The sequence below is a fragment of the Oncorhynchus masou genome, chromosome 23 (assembly GCF_036934945.1).
Source record: "Oncorhynchus masou masou isolate Uvic2021 chromosome 23, UVic_Omas_1.1, whole genome shotgun sequence".
NCBI lineage: Eukaryota > Metazoa > Chordata > Actinopteri > Salmoniformes > Salmonidae > Oncorhynchus > Oncorhynchus masou.
In genome coordinates this window covers 6,194,579-6,210,318 of record NC_088234.1, presented here as the reverse complement: position 1 = coordinate 6,210,318, position 15,740 = coordinate 6,194,579, and the positions used below count along the sequence as shown (strand labels likewise).

The window sequence follows — 15,740 nt, the reverse complement described above, 5'->3', positions numbered from 1 at the left end:
AGGAAGTACTAACACCCCCCCAGAGGTACTAACCCCCATCCCCAAAGGTACTAACCCCCATCCCCAAAGGTACTAACCCCCATCCCCAAAGTTACTAACCCCCATCCCCAAAGGTACTAACCCCCATCCCCAAAGGTACTAACCCCCATCCCCAAAGTTACTAACCCCACCCCCAAAGGTACTAACCCCACCCCCCAGGTACTAACCCCCACCCCCAAGGAAGTAACCCCGCCCGCCAGGTACTAACCCACGCCCCCCAGGTACTAACCCCCACCCCCAAGGAAGTAACCCCGCCCGCCAGGTACTAACCCACGCCCCCCAGGTACTAACCCCACCCCCCCAGGTACTAACCCCAACCCCCCAGGTACTAACCCCACCCCCCCAGGTACTAATACCCCCCAGAGGTACTAACCCCCATCCCCAAAGGTACTAACCCCCATCCCCAAAGTTACTAACCCCACCACCAAAGGTACTAACCCCACCCCCAAAGGTACTAACCCCACCCCCCAGGTGAACTGGGAATCGTAATCTGGTGTTGGACTTGTGACAAAGCACATCTGAAAACAAAAGCAACAACAGACCTTCACCGCATCAACAAGGGGCTTCAGTTATGTTAGTAGATGATCATGTTTAGAGCTGCAGAACAGAGCGTTTGGGGGAGGGAAGACAATATTGGCCATTCTATGGTTTGGGGGAGGGAAGACAATATTGGCCATTCTATGGTTTGGGGGAGTGAAGAAAATATTGGCCATTCTATGGTTTGGGGGAGTGAAGAAAATACTGGCCATTCTACGGTTTGGGGGAGCGAACGTAGCAGATTATCATCAGCTCTCTACTGTCCCTGCCAGTGTTCTTAACTTCTTGACGCTACCCAACCGTGTCGCGGGATCATTTGTCAGCAACCGCTGAATAGCAGAGCACAACAGTCAAATAATATTACTAAAAAATATTCATATGCAAGTGCAATATTGCAAAACACAGTTAAGCCTTTTGTTAATCCACCTGTCGTCTCAGATTTTGAAATTATGCTTTACAGCGAAAGCAATCCAAGCGTTTGTGTAAGATTATCGATAGCCTAGCATAGCATTATGTACACTAAGCATCAGGAAGCTTGGTCACGAAAAATCAGAAAAGCAATCAAATTAATCGTTTACCTTTGATGATCTTCGGATGTTTTCACTCACGAGACTCCCAGTTACACAACAAATGTTCCTTTTGTTCCATAAAGATAATTTTTATATCCAAAATACCTCTGTTTGTTGCTTATGTTTAGAAATCCACAGGAAAGAGCGGTCACGACAACTCACTCTGAGAGCCCCCTCCTATCCACTTACGCAATGTGATCTTTCATGCTCATTTTTCAAAATAAAAGCCTGAAACTATGTCTAAAAACTGTTGACACCTTAGGGAAGCCATAGAAAAAGGAATCTGGTTGATATCCCTTTAAATGGAGGATAGGCATGCATAGGAACAGAAGGGTTTCAAAATAAGAAGCACTTCCTGATTGGATTTTCCTCAGGGTTTCGCCGGCAATATCAGTTCTGTTATACTCACAGACAATATTTTGACAGTTTTGGAAACTTTATAGAGTGTTTTCTATCCTAATTTGACAATTATATGCATATTCTAGCATCTGGTCCTGAGAAATAGGCCGTTTACTTTGGGAACGTTATTTTTCCAAACATACAAATAGTGCCCCCTAGCTTCAAGAGGTTTTAACAGTTTCATTTAAACGTCTGGAAGACAAAATACACACCTTGGTAGAAGTGGAGCTGGATGACTTGGAGGGAGAGGACGACTTCCTGGTTGATGACCTTCCAGATCCGAGCTTGCTTCCCGACTTGGACATTCCCGTTTCAGTTTTCCGAGAGGCACCTCCCTTCGAGGAGGAAGAGGAGGCGGCTCCCTTCTTCTTGGCGAGCTCTGCCAGGAGGGCGGGGGCGAGGGACTGCATCATAACTTCCAGACTGGTGTTCTCCGTCAGGGAGAGGCCAGCTGGAACGGGAGACATGGGTTACAGAGAGAGGCCAGCTGGAACGGGAGACATGGGTAACAGAGAGAGGCCAGCTGGAAGGGGAGACATGGGTTACAGAGAGAGACCAGCTGGAACGGGAGACATGGGTAACAGAGAGACCAGCTGGAAGGGGAGACATGGGTTACAGAGAGAGACCAGCTGGAAGGGGAGACATGGGTTACAGAGAGAGACCAGCTGGAAGGGGAGACATGGGTTACAGAGAGAGGCCAGCTGGAAGGGGAGACATGGGTTACAGAGAGAGGCCAGCTGGAACGGGAGACATGGGTTACAGAGAGAGGCCAGCTGGAAGGGGAGACATGGGTTACAGAGAGAGACCAGCTGGAAGGGGAGACATGGGTTACAGAGAGAGGCCAGCTGGAACGGGAGACATGGGTTACAGAGAGAGGCCAGCTGGAACGGGAGGGGGAGACATGGGTTACAGAGAGAGGCCAGCTGGAACGGGAGGGGAAAACACTAAAATGAACATTAAAAAAATCCCCATCAACATCGGTCTGTTTAGGCATGAGCCAATTTTGTTTGCAGCCTTCTGCACCTGTGGCAGAACTACACAGCTGTTTGTCCAGTCCAGGAGAACATCCCGAAAATCCATCCACTCGCAAAAATATCTGTAGCGTCAGAATGGTTTGGGCCTACAAAACTAATATTACCCTAACAAACCACTGTGTGGGTGACCCAGTCACAGCCTGTTCTCTCTACAGAAGCACCACGTCGAGGTCCAAGAGGCGTCTAAACATCTTCTACCCCCAAGACATAAGATTAATGAACATCTCGTCAAAATGGCTATTTGCATTGCTACCCTGTTATTATCTCTGCATAGTCACTTGTGTGTGTGTGTGTGTGTGTATATACACACACACACACACACACACACACACACAGTGGGGCAAAAACGTATTTAGTCAGCCACCAATTGTGCAGGTTCTCCCACTTAAAAAGATGAGAGAGGACTGTAATTTTCATCATAGGTACACTTCAACTGTGACAGACAAAATGAGAAGAAAAAAAATCCAGAAAATCCCATTGTAGGTTTTTAATGAATTTATTTGCAATTTATGGTGGAAAATAAGTATTTGGTCAATAACAAAAGTGACTCAATACTTTGTTATATACCCTTTGTTGGCAATGACAGAGGTCAAACGTTTTCTGTAAGTCTTCACAAGGTTTTCACACTGTTGCTGGTATTTTGGCCCATTCCTCAATACAGATCTCCTCTAGAGCAGTGATGTTTTGGGGCTGTTGCTGGGCAACATGGAATTTCAACTCCAATGACAGTACTGTCAATACTGTATTACCTCAATTACCTCGACTAACCGATGCCACAGCACATTGACTCTGTATCGGTACCCCCTGTATATAGCCTCCACATTGACTCTGTACCGTAATACCCTGTATAGAGCCTCCACTTTGACTCTGTACCGGTACCACCTGTATATAGCCTCCACATTTTCACTCTGTTGCTGTAATTTTGGCCCACCCTGAATATAGATCCACATTGACTCTGTTGCCGTAATACCCTGTATATAGCCTCCAACTCCAATCCCACATACTGTCATACTCCAGTATTACCTCAATTACCTCGTACCCCCAGTATATAGCCTCCACATTGACTCTGTACCGTAATACCCTGTATATAGCCTCCACATTGACTCTGTACCGTAATACCCTGTATATAGCCTCACTGTTGTTATTTACTGCTCTGTAATTATTTGTTATTTTATTTTTCTTAAAATGAAAAATGACTCCAGTGTGTGTGTGTGTCTCACCAGATGACTCCAGTAGTTTCTTGGCCAGTCTCTCAGCACTGTTAGACTTCGGCAGGCTGCTCCTCCTCGTCGTCTCCCGACGTTCCCTCGCTCTCTCCCGCTCATAGCTCCTAGAGCGCGACCTGGATGAAGGAATAGGAATATTAAAACATATTAACTCATTAAAGAGAGGAATATTCATACATATTAACTCATTAAAGAGAGGAATATTCATACATATTAACTCATTAAAGAGAGGAATATTCATACATATTAACTCATTAAAGAGAGGAATATTCATACATATTAACTCATTAAAGAGAGGAATATTCATACATATTAACTCATTTAACTTCTTTGGCACTGGGGGGCATTATTGAGTAGCTTGGATGAACCAGAGTACCCAGAGTAAACTACCTCAGTCATAAAAGCTAGAATATGCATATAATTAGTAGATTTGAGGGGGGGGGGACACTCTGAAGTTTCTAAAACTGTTTGAATGATGTATATGAGTATAACAGAACTCATATGGCGAAAACCTGAGAAGAAATCCAACCAGGAAGTGGGACATCTGAGGTTTGTAGTTTTTCCAACTCATTGCCTATCGAATATACAGTTTCTATCAGGTCATAGGCACATTCCCTATCGAATGCACAGTGGCTATGGTGTCAAATTGCACTTCCTAAGGCTTCCACTAGATGTCAACCGTCTTTCAAACCTTGTTTCAGGCTTCTACTGTGAAGGGCGAATGAGAGGGGGACCGAGTCAGAGGTCTGCCAAAGTGTCACGCGCGTTCATGTGAGAGGGACCTGCGTTTCACTGCAATTCTACAGACGAAGGAATTCTCCGGTTGAAAACGTTAGAAGATTTATGTTAAAAACATCCTAAAGATGGATTCTATACATCGTTTGACATGTTTCTACAAACTGTAACAGAACTTTTGTGTACTAAATGCGAACAAAAGGGAGGCATTTGGACATGGACATTATCGAACAAAAACAAACATTTATTGTGGAACTGGGATTCCTGGGAGTTTATCAGTGTTTATGAATATTATATATTTATAAGTATTTCTGTAAATTGATGTGGCGGATCAAATCACCGGATGTTTTGGAACTACTGAACATAACGCTTTAATGTAAACTGAAATGTTTGGATATAAATATGAACTTTATCGAACAAAACATGCATGTGTTGTGTAACATGAAGTCCTATGAGTGTCATCTGATGAAGATCATCAAAGGTTAGTGATTCATTTTATCTTTATTTCTGCTTTTTGTGACTCCTCTCTTTGGCTGGAAAAATGGTTGTGTTTTTCTGTGACTAGGTGGTGACCTAACATAATTGTTTGGTGTGCTTTCGCAGTAAAGCCTTTTTGAAATCGGAAAGTGTGGCTGGATTTACAACAAGAGTATCTTTAAAATGGTGTAAAATACTTGTATATTTATATATTAACTAATTTAAAAGAGGAATATTCAAACATATTAACTAATTTAAAAGTCTGTTATCTTACCTCCGGGATGAAGAGGCTGTCTGAGGTCGACGTTCCTGATCCCGGTGGGAAGACGACGAGGTCGGAGGGTCACGTTCTCTCTCCCTGCCCCGAAGTGAACCCGGAGACCGGGAACGCCGGGTGGTGGTGTCGTGTCGACGTTCGCGGGATCGTTCCCTGGATCGAGGTCGGCGAGTAGAGGAGGAAGGGGTGTAGTAGGAGAAGGGGCGAGGAGGAGAAGGAGAGCGAGACCAGGATGAAGAACGGGAGGCGGAGCGTGTTGTCCGACGGCGCTTGGACAGCTGGCTGCTTTCATTTCTACTAGGAGCAGGGGAGGAAAGGAGAGAGAGAGAGGGGGGGAGGAAAGGAGAGAGAGAGAGAGAGAGAGAGAGGGAGGGAGGAAAGGAGAGAGAGAGAGGGAGGAAAGGAGAGAGAGAGGGAGGAAAGGAGAGAGAGAGAGGTAGAGGGAGGAAAGGAGAGAGAGAGGTAGAGGGAGGAAAGGAGAGAGAGAGAGGTAGAGGGAGGAAAGGAGAGAGAGAGGGGGGGAGGAAAGGAGAGAGAGAGGGGGAGAGGAAAGGAGAGAGAGAGGGGGAGGAAAGGAGAGAGAGAGGGGGAGGAAAGGAGAGAGAGGGGGAGGAAAAGAGAGAGAGGGGGACGAAAGGAGAGAGAGGGGGAGGATGAGAGAAGGAAGAGGGTCAGGCTGATGAAGTTATTCTGGTTGGTAACGTAAAGGATGGAAAGGGGAGTGTTTACATACTTCCAACAGACGCTAAGACTCAACTTATAAAACCATTCAGTCAGCAGTGACCTAAATCGAAGGGACATTTAATTACCTTCTATTATAGAGCACAGTACAGGTAGGGGACTCACCTTGATACAGCGACAGTTTCTACTTTCCAGTCGGGATACCTGGAAGGAGGAAATGGAACAGGTGACTGGTACAAGCTACAACGTGAGGTCATCAGTGGACGTAGATTTCAATTCCTATTTCCGCGATTTTCCTCGCATCCAAATCTCCGCTCATTATTCTCAACTGTATTGGACAAGATATCAACGCCCTCCCCACTCCAGACTTTTTCCTCCAGTGGGTTTTTTGAGGAGGAGATGAGGGGAGAGGATACAAGGGACTGAGGGGAGGAGATGAGGGGGGGAGGCTGAGAAAAGAGAAAGGGAGAAGTGATATATAAAAAGAGAGAGAAGAAGACTCACGTTTTCCTGAGTAGACGGCAATTCTCAACGTGGAGACCGGTGTTTTGATGCTCGATCCAGTTCTGTTGATCAAAACAGCAAACAGAGACAATCAGTCTGGGTCTTCATCATCCTCCTCCTCCTCCTCACCTCTCAACATCACCAATAACCCCCAAACTCCTCTAAATCAAGCACTTTCAATACAATTTGAGTCCAATTTCTTTCTGCTTTCATAACAGGAGTTGATTTATACAATGTAGGGGAAAAAATAACATGGTAAAAATAGTCTCTCTGTTCTACCAAGAAAAAGATTAACGGCAAAAGTCTGATGCTGGAAAAAAAAGGCAGCATCTGGAATATTCCGGGGTTCTTCTCTGGAACGGATCCTCTCAGCAGCCATCTTCTTCCCAAAAAACAACGTACTTCCCAAAGTGACTAAATCAATTGTAAAATTAAACGCAGTAAGTAGTGTGTTGTGTCACTGGTTTAAACACAAGGGTATAATACAATGATATCAGGGTTTGAGTAAAAAAAATATTAAAAAAATAGGTGGCGTAAATAGTCCATTAATTCACAACGGTCGATGTCTAGAGATGGAGCCTAAACTTCCTTGTTTCTGGACATGAAGGGCTTTATAAATACATTTGATTGATTGATTGATGGTTGTTCTCTGGCAGCTTCTCATCTTGTCATTGGTTGTATCGTCTTCGAGCACTCCGTCCTCCTCAAGACAAATCCCGGTCATCGAAAGTCACAAATAAAACTGCATTTTATAACGGAATGTCTTAAATTTTTACAAACAAATGACAATATTTCAAGGTAAAAATAAAAAAAAGTCAATTTAAAAAAAATCTCATGACATTACACAATTTTCCATAACGACAATAGAATAATGTTGAATTCAGTCCAGGATTCGATGTCTTCATATCCAGAGGAGAAAACATTTTTTATACTAAAAAAAATAAGCTTTTCTGTTTTATTTAATGATTTTCATCCATTTTAGAACGTCTCAACTCACCGTGAAATACATGAGACAATCAAGTGTTTGAATAAACAAAAACGGATTCAACAAGAAGCAAAAGTCTTGAGTTACAACATGAGGTTCAACAATATATATATATTTTTTTTTAAAGGCACACAATCAGTCTGGAGAGGTTCAGAACTGGGTTCAAATACTATTTGAGATTTCAAATACTTTATATGTACTTGATTGAACCCCTGAAATTGAAACAGTCGGAGCCGTTTCTGGAGGGCTAAAAAACCTGGTCTATTATCCGGGACTGAAACAGACATGGGATACCAGGTAGAAACATACAAATAAAAGGAGTATTTTGGCCTTCCAGGAAAGAAAAACCAACCAGTGCTCAAAGTATAACAATCTCAAACAGTATTTAGAATCCAGGTCAAGACAGGAATGGCAAAAAAAAACTCACCTTTAGCTGGGCACATTCTATGTTACAGAGAGAACAGGTATGAGGAAAGAATCTGGGAGAAGCTGCGGAGTAATCGCTCATCATGGTCGGGGTCGGTAACCTCTTCGTCATCATCATCAACGGGGGAGGTAGGTTCATCTGCTGGTGCATGGAAGGCATCGGACCAATCCGGGGCGGAGGAAATGTCACCGGGACATGACCAGGAGGTGGGATTGACGGGTTCATGATGGGGAATAGGGAAGGCCAAATGGGGGGTGTCGTGGGAGGAGGAACCCCGACCGGGACACCTCCAACCCTGAGTCCTGGAATTCCGACCCCAGCTCCACCACCAAGAACCACCAGGCCGGACCGGGGCTGAGCGTGGCCCCGAGCGTTGCCTTGATTCTGGGACGCCAGGAGTCGGTTGAGTCCTTGGTCTCCGCTGCGGACAGGGATGTTCATGGGCTTGGATGTTGCTTTAGAGGATGAGCCGTGGGTTTTGAGGGTCTGCTGGGGTTGGCTGGAAGGCGGAGGAAGGCCGATGCGAGAGCCTGTGTCTGTCATGGGGATGGGGCTCTGGACCGCAGGGCTGTGGATGTGCTGCTGTTGGGTACGCTGCTTGGAAAGGTCGGAGGTCATGGAATGGCCGGCGTACCCGCTCAGCGAGTCTCTGACCATGTCATATTTTGGCTTCTCTTTCGGGAGCGGATTGCGCGAGCTGTAATTATCGGGTTGGCTATTATCGCCATCATCATAACTGTCGTATTTAGTAGCACGAGAATGTTCGTAATCGATCACTTTGCTCTGTCCTCCACCACCGTGGTCGGACCCTGGGCCAGGTCCACCGCCTACCTTGGGCCGAGGGTCCACATCCATAGTTCTATTGGCCTTACGGATGCGGATGTCTCTGAGGATGAAGGGCAGGTTGTCTGGGGTCAGTTGATCGTCTGGGTAGTGGCTGAGGAGCTCCAGGTCTTCGTTGGACAAGCCGAAACTCGCCAGGATGCTGCTGGCGGACTCAGACGTGTACCGTGCTGGACGAGCGGCTGCGGACGAGGCCCTCATGGGTGCCTCGGAACCCCTGGAGGTGGACCCCAGCACTCCCGCACCTCCAAACCCAGAGGTTTGGCTTTGGTACTCAGGAAGGGTGGAGGAGAAGAGTTTGGAGGAAGCAGACTGGGTCAGGAAGCCAGACCAGGGGTCCATGGAACTTTGCTGGTCGCTGGAGGTCCGGCCAGGGGTGTAACCTCCCAGCCCTCCCCCAGACGAGAGCTCGTCCATGGGGTCACGACTTAGGCGAAGGTCTTGGGCGTCCAGTGAGACCTGCTGCTTCTTATTCTGCTGCATCAACTGGCTGAGCAGCCTCACCTCCTCTCTGGCCCCGCGGATGTGGTGGTCTATGGAGGTCTCCATCTCAGGGGTCATCCCGGTCGATCTCTGCCCCGGGTCATACCCCATCTGCTGGGCCACCATCGAGGACATCATGCCTCCCTGGCCGGAGGAACCACCACCACCACCACCACCACCAGACCCCAGACCAAGGCGGGAGGCCCCCAGAGGGTCCCTTCCGGCCTGGGATTGTGTGAGTCCGTACTGCCCCATCAGGGCGGCAGATCTCTGGGCCTGTGAAGAGTACTGATCCCCTAAGGGGTCATATAGGGGACGGGACATGTTATTGACGGTCGCTGCTGCTGTGAGGAGGTTGATGAAGGGGGCGAGAGGAGGTGAGTGTAGGGTGGTGGGGGGGGGGGGGTTGGCGGCAGAAGTGGCGGATGCAGCGGTAACGAGCTGGGCCAGCTGCAGGGAGGCGTGGCCTAAGAGGAGCTGCAGGGGCGGGATTCCAACTCCCAGCCCTCCAATCGGATTCAGCGGGCTGGAAAGGGGAGCAGCGCAACGATCCAATAGCAACGCAAAGCTGAAAGAGTTGGAGAGGAGAAACACACAGGAGGGTTACTGGTTGGTCTTCTCTCTGGCTCGCCCTGGGACAGGTCTATGGACAGTAGTAATCAAACAGGAAAGCAGACTGGATTTCTGCGATTGATCGGTTTGGTCAGTTTCCAGTCAATTCCACACTGAAACACTTTTCACATCAGTTGTGTGTCAAACTGTTCTAGAACAGCTTCTAGAACATCATCAGGGTTCTGTTGGTTAGGTCAGAGCAGAAGAAGACAGTTCCTGCATCTTCACTGGAGGAAAGAAAAACAGCAAGCAAACAGGGAACAGACAGGAGGGGGAGAAGTAGTCATCGTGAAAAACATACAACATTATTTTACAAACTCCATGCACTGCTTTAGTGAAATTTGCAAGATTGCAAGCAGCTTTTTTTTTTAAACAAAAGGTTTACAGTCATACTTTTAAGATGATAGACTGCCAAGGGAAATAGTTTATTCAGTAATGAAAAGGGGCTTACTAGTTTCGCTAAAGATCAGTTATAGTACGGTTAAGTGTAAGCTATTGATTATCGAATGAAGACGGAATCAAAATGTGAAAGGTTACGTGGATGCATAAATCAATAAACGGTGTCAGGGTTAGTTAGTTGTAACGGAACTTCCCAAGACAACGATCTGCAAGTCGTATAACCAAACAGAACACTGCACTTGAGAGTCAACTAAACCAATTCATGTCTCTAACCCACACTAATACACTTTACGACAATATTGCCGAGATAATGTTCTTAACAGTTTATTTTCAAAGTCGTTAACGTCATGGTGCAAAGAGTTGAGGCATGAAAGCTGAACTTCAAAACCTGCTTCATAAAAACCAGTTGAGAGAAGGGAACCCATCACCACCACCCGCAGAGAAAGACAGTGGGTAAAATAGGTGCAAGGAGAACCCGTACGTACCCGAGCCTGAATTTTAAGCAGTTTACTACTTTGATTGGCTTCGTATATATAAATCATGTTCATGTATCTTTGCAACAAAATAGTCTATACTGATATGAAGGCAGTAGAGTTTTCACGTGTGATTAAACACAGAGAGATCAACTGATAACAGAGCTGACCACATGCCCCAAACTACTGCATTTGACAAAACCAAAAACAAGTCCAATACTGGCATAACAATGTAAAAAAAAAAAGAAGGCCAACCTAAGATTTTTTTAAAGAAGAAAATAATGTTTTTGCAGTTAATGTCAATAGATTATTCTATAACGTTGCAGTGATCACGAGTGGAACAAGGCCTGTAAGACCTGATGGAAAACCTAAATATTTCAGCAGCAAACATTTTATTATTATCATCATCATCATCATTAAGCAATGAAACCAACAACTTCTGTAACAGCAACATATTCAAATGTTGGAAAACCGTCAAACTTCCAATGAAACGTCTCTTAAATAACATTTTAATAGCTGGGAAAGAGCACACATTTCAAACACCTGGTCTCAACGGATTGTCTGCAAGGTTACCTCGGGGACGGGACTAACGCCATGTTACCACGGGGACGGGGACTAATGCCATGTTACCACGGGGAAGGGGACTAACGCCATGTTACCACGGGGACGGGGACTAACGCCATGTTACCATGGGGACTAACGCCATGTTACCACGGGGACGGGACTAACGCCATGTTACCACGGGGACGGGACTAACGCCATGTTACCACGGGGACCAACGCCATGTTACCTCGGGGACGGGACTAACGCAATGCTACCACGGGGACTAACGCCATGTTACCACGGGGACGCCATGTTACCACGGGGACTAATGCCATGTTACCATGTTACCATGGGGACTAACGCCATGTTACCACGGGGACGGGACTAACGCCATGTTACCATGGGGACTAACGCCATGTTACCACGGGGACGGGACTAATGCCATGTTACCACTGGGACCAACGCCATGTTACCATGGGGACTAACGCCATGTTACCACGGGGACGGGACTAACGCCATGTTACCACGGGGACTAACGCCATGTTACCACGGGGACCAACGCCATGTTACCACGGGGACTGGGACTAACGCCATGTTACCATGGGGACTAACGCCATGTTACCACGGGGACCAACGCCATGTTACCACGGGGACTACCACGGGGACTAACGCCATGTTACCACGGGGACTAACGCCATGTTACCACGGGGACTAACGCCATGTTACCACGGGGACGGGACTAACGCCATGTTACCACGGGGACGGGACTAACGCCATGTTACCACGGGGACGGGACTAACGCCATGTTACCACGGGGACGGGACTAACGCCATGTTACCACGGGGACGGGACTAACGCCATGTTACCACGGGGACGGGACTAACGCCATGTTACCACGGGGACGGGACTAACGCCATGTTACCACGGGGACGGGACTAACGCCATGTTACCACGGGGACTAACGCCATGTTACCACGGGGACTAACGCCATGTTACCACGGGGACTAACGCCATGTTACCACGGGGACTAACGCCATGTTACCACGGGGACTAACGCCATCTTACCACGGGGACTAACGCCATCTTACCACGGGACCTAACGCCATGTTACCACGGGGACGGGACTAACGCCATGTTACCACGGGGACTAACGCCATGTTACCACGGGGACGGGACTAACGCCATGTTACCACGGGGACGGGACTAACGCCATGTTACCACGGGGACGGGACTAACGCCATGTTACCACGGGGACGGGACTAACGCCATGTTACCACGGGGACTAACGCCATGTTACCACGGGGACTAACGCCATGTTACCACGGGGACGGGGACTAACGCCATGTTACCACGGGGACGGGGACTAACGCCATGTTACCACGGGGACGGGGACTAACGCCATGTTACCATGGGGACCTACGCCATGTTACCACGGGGACGGGGACTAACGCCATGTTACCACGGGGACGGGGACTAACGCCATGTTACCACGGGGACCAACGCCATGTTACCACGGGGACGGGACTAACGCCATGCTACCACGGGGACTAACGCCATGTTACCACGGGGACTAACGCCATGTTACCACGGGGACGGGGACTAACGCCATGTTACCACGGGGACGGGGACTAATGCCATGTTACCACGGGGAAGGGGACTAACGCCATGTTACCATGGGGACTAACGCCATGTTACCACGGGGACGGGACTAACGCCATGTTACCATGGGGACTAACGCCATGTTACCACGGGGACGGGACTAATGCCATGTTACCACTGGGACCAACACCATGTTACCATGGGGACTAACGCCATGTTACCACGGGGACGGGACTAACGCCATGTTACCACGGGGACTAACGCCATGTTACCACGGGGACCAACGCCATGTTACCACGGGGACTGGGACTAACGCCATGTTACCATGGGGACTAACGCCATGTTACCACGGGGACGGGACTAACGCCATGTTACCACGGGGACCAACGCCATGTTACCACGGGGACTAACGCCATCTTACCACGGGGACTAACGCCATGTTACCACGGGGACTAACGCCATGTTACCACGGGGACTAACGCCATCTTACCACGGGGACGGGGACTAACGCCATGTTACCACGGGGACGGGACTAACGCCATGTTACCACGGGGACGGGACTAACGCCATGTTACCACGGGGACGGGACTAACGCCATGTTACCACGGGGACGGGACTAACGCCATGTTACCACGGGGACTAACGCCATGTTACCACGGGACTAACGCCATGTTACCACGGGGACGGGACTAACGCCATGTTACCACGGGGACTAACGCCATGTTACCACGGGGACTAACGCCATGTTACCACGGGACTAACGCCATGTTACCACGGGGACCAACGCCATGTTACCACGGGGACGGGGACTAACGCCATGTTACCACGGGGACGGGGACTAACGCCATGTTACCACGGGGACGGGGACTAACGCCATGTTACCACGGGGACCAACGCCATGTTACCACGGGGACTAACGCCATGTTACCACGGGGACTAACGCCATGTTACCACGGGGATGGGGACTAACGCCATGTTACCACGGGGACGGGACTAACGCCATGTTACCATGGGGACCTACGCCATGTTACCACGGGGACGGGGACTAACGCCATGTTACCACGGGGACTAACGCCATGTTACCACGGGGACGGGGACTAACATTGAATTGTCTACTAAATATAAAAAGGCAAAAAAACAAAACAAACGTGGAGCTAAAAGATGTGTGTCATTTGATAAATGTTCTTAGGGGGAAAAAACAGCGTTTGGACTTGGTCTTCCTGGCCGACAGATTCGTATTTTTATTGAAATTTCTAATTTTACCAACAGATTTTTTTTTACATTTAAATTTCTACCTTTATTTAACTAGGCAAGTCAGTTAAGAACAGATTCTTATTTTCAATGACGGCCTGGGAACAGTGGGTAAACTGCCTGTTCAGCGGCAGAACGACAGATTTTTACCTTGTCAGCTCTGGGATTTGAACTTGCACCCTTTCAGTTACTAGTCCAACGCTCTAACCACTAGGCTACGCCGCCGCCCTGGTTGTCTAAATAGATTGTTTGTTGGTTACCACGGGGACGGGGACTAACGCAATGTGGTTCTTAGGTGGGGAAAACAGTGTCATCGACAGATGATTCAGTATCCGGGTAAAGACACAGCCAGCGCCGCCTGGCCCGGAAACCTCACGTCGAATTTCATTTCAATTCTCTACATCGGGAACAAATTAGCATTTGGATCAGGAAAGTTAACAATGAAACATTTAAACCTTTGACAAAAGGTTAAAAAACGTTTACAAAACTTAGTCTGTTCGTAACAGAAAACTGTGTTGAGATGAAATGTTTCACCGATGCCAAAATGTGCAGAATATCGGCCCAAATCCACCTGGTTCCTTCTTCTCCCACCGCGGGGTCACTGGGCTTCCTCTCACTACCATATTTGGTAAGAGTGAAAAAACGCCAAGCGGATGCTTCACATTACATCCGGTGAAATATCTGTCTCATTCTTCTATCTGTGGAGAAACATCTCGCGTCACCTCTTTCTCTTGAGTTACACCATGAGCAGGGGCTGTATTTTAGGGGGGAGGGGTGCTTCACACAAAATATATATATATGTATCTAGGCTACACTGTCCTACGGAATGTGCCGCATTTGGGCATGTTAAATGTGGTCACCCTAAGACGTGATAGATCACAGCTGCCTTTTGCGTCTTCGACTTTCCGAAAAACATCAGCCCTCCATTTTGTATTTCCTGTATCGTGTTGCATTAAGCGCCGCATGCGACAGAGGACATAAACCCGAGTTTCTACTTCCAGCCAGCGGTATTGTCCCGTTTTAAATCACATATGAACAACAACTCATCTCTTCTGTCTTGTGAAATAGGGTTTTTGTTACATACCTTCTGTTATTTTCGGTTATTTTCTATGGAGAAATCTCGTACTTGTCTTTCTCTCCAAGCGAATCCACGGACGCTTGACTGGCAATTTGCGCATGCGCATTCGACTATCTCACCCGAACAACGTCATAGACCTAACCCAATGAAAACAGAGCAGTTGATTGGATAATGTATTTAATAAATTGGGTCTTCAATTTTTACTGAAATATAATTATATTCCTGAAATATGACCTGCTAAATTAGCTAGGTTTCACCAACAAGCTTTAATGGCCTGGAAAATATGTTTCCTGCACAATTTTTCCCCACATAAAGCTCTTCTGTGGAATAATTCAGACATAACTGAAAGGAATCAGTCATTGTTCTTCACCAGCTGGCATGAGAGGAATATTGACTTTGGTTCTTGATATTTTCGACAACAGGGGTAATATTCTAGCATTCATTGAGTTTCCAATACCTTTCAGAGAGTTTATTTCTGTGATCAAAGCGATCTAACTACACTTGTGAAAAGTCATCTTCATTTTGGGAATGATCACAAAGTTTATCCAGAACTCAGATTGGAAGGCGTG

General features: G+C 47.5%; 1 protein-coding gene across 1 annotated transcript in view; it reads right to left on the bottom strand.

Annotated features, from left to right (window-relative positions):
• The window catches only part of znf638 (zinc finger protein 638), a 39,933-nt gene extending 24,394 nt beyond the window's left edge, over window positions 1-15,539 (bottom strand). The window contains 7 exon segments of the mRNA XM_064932861.1: window positions 1,757-1,995; window positions 3,799-3,920; window positions 5,291-5,587; window positions 6,140-6,178; window positions 6,479-6,540; window positions 7,891-9,784; window positions 15,178-15,539. Of these exon segments, the coding sequence (XP_064788933.1) occupies window positions 1,757-1,995; window positions 3,799-3,920; window positions 5,291-5,587; window positions 6,140-6,178; window positions 6,479-6,540; window positions 7,891-9,540 (2,409 nt within the window). The 5' untranslated portion in view covers window positions 9,541-9,784; window positions 15,178-15,539.
• Window positions 15,540-15,740: the final 201 nt, after the last annotated feature.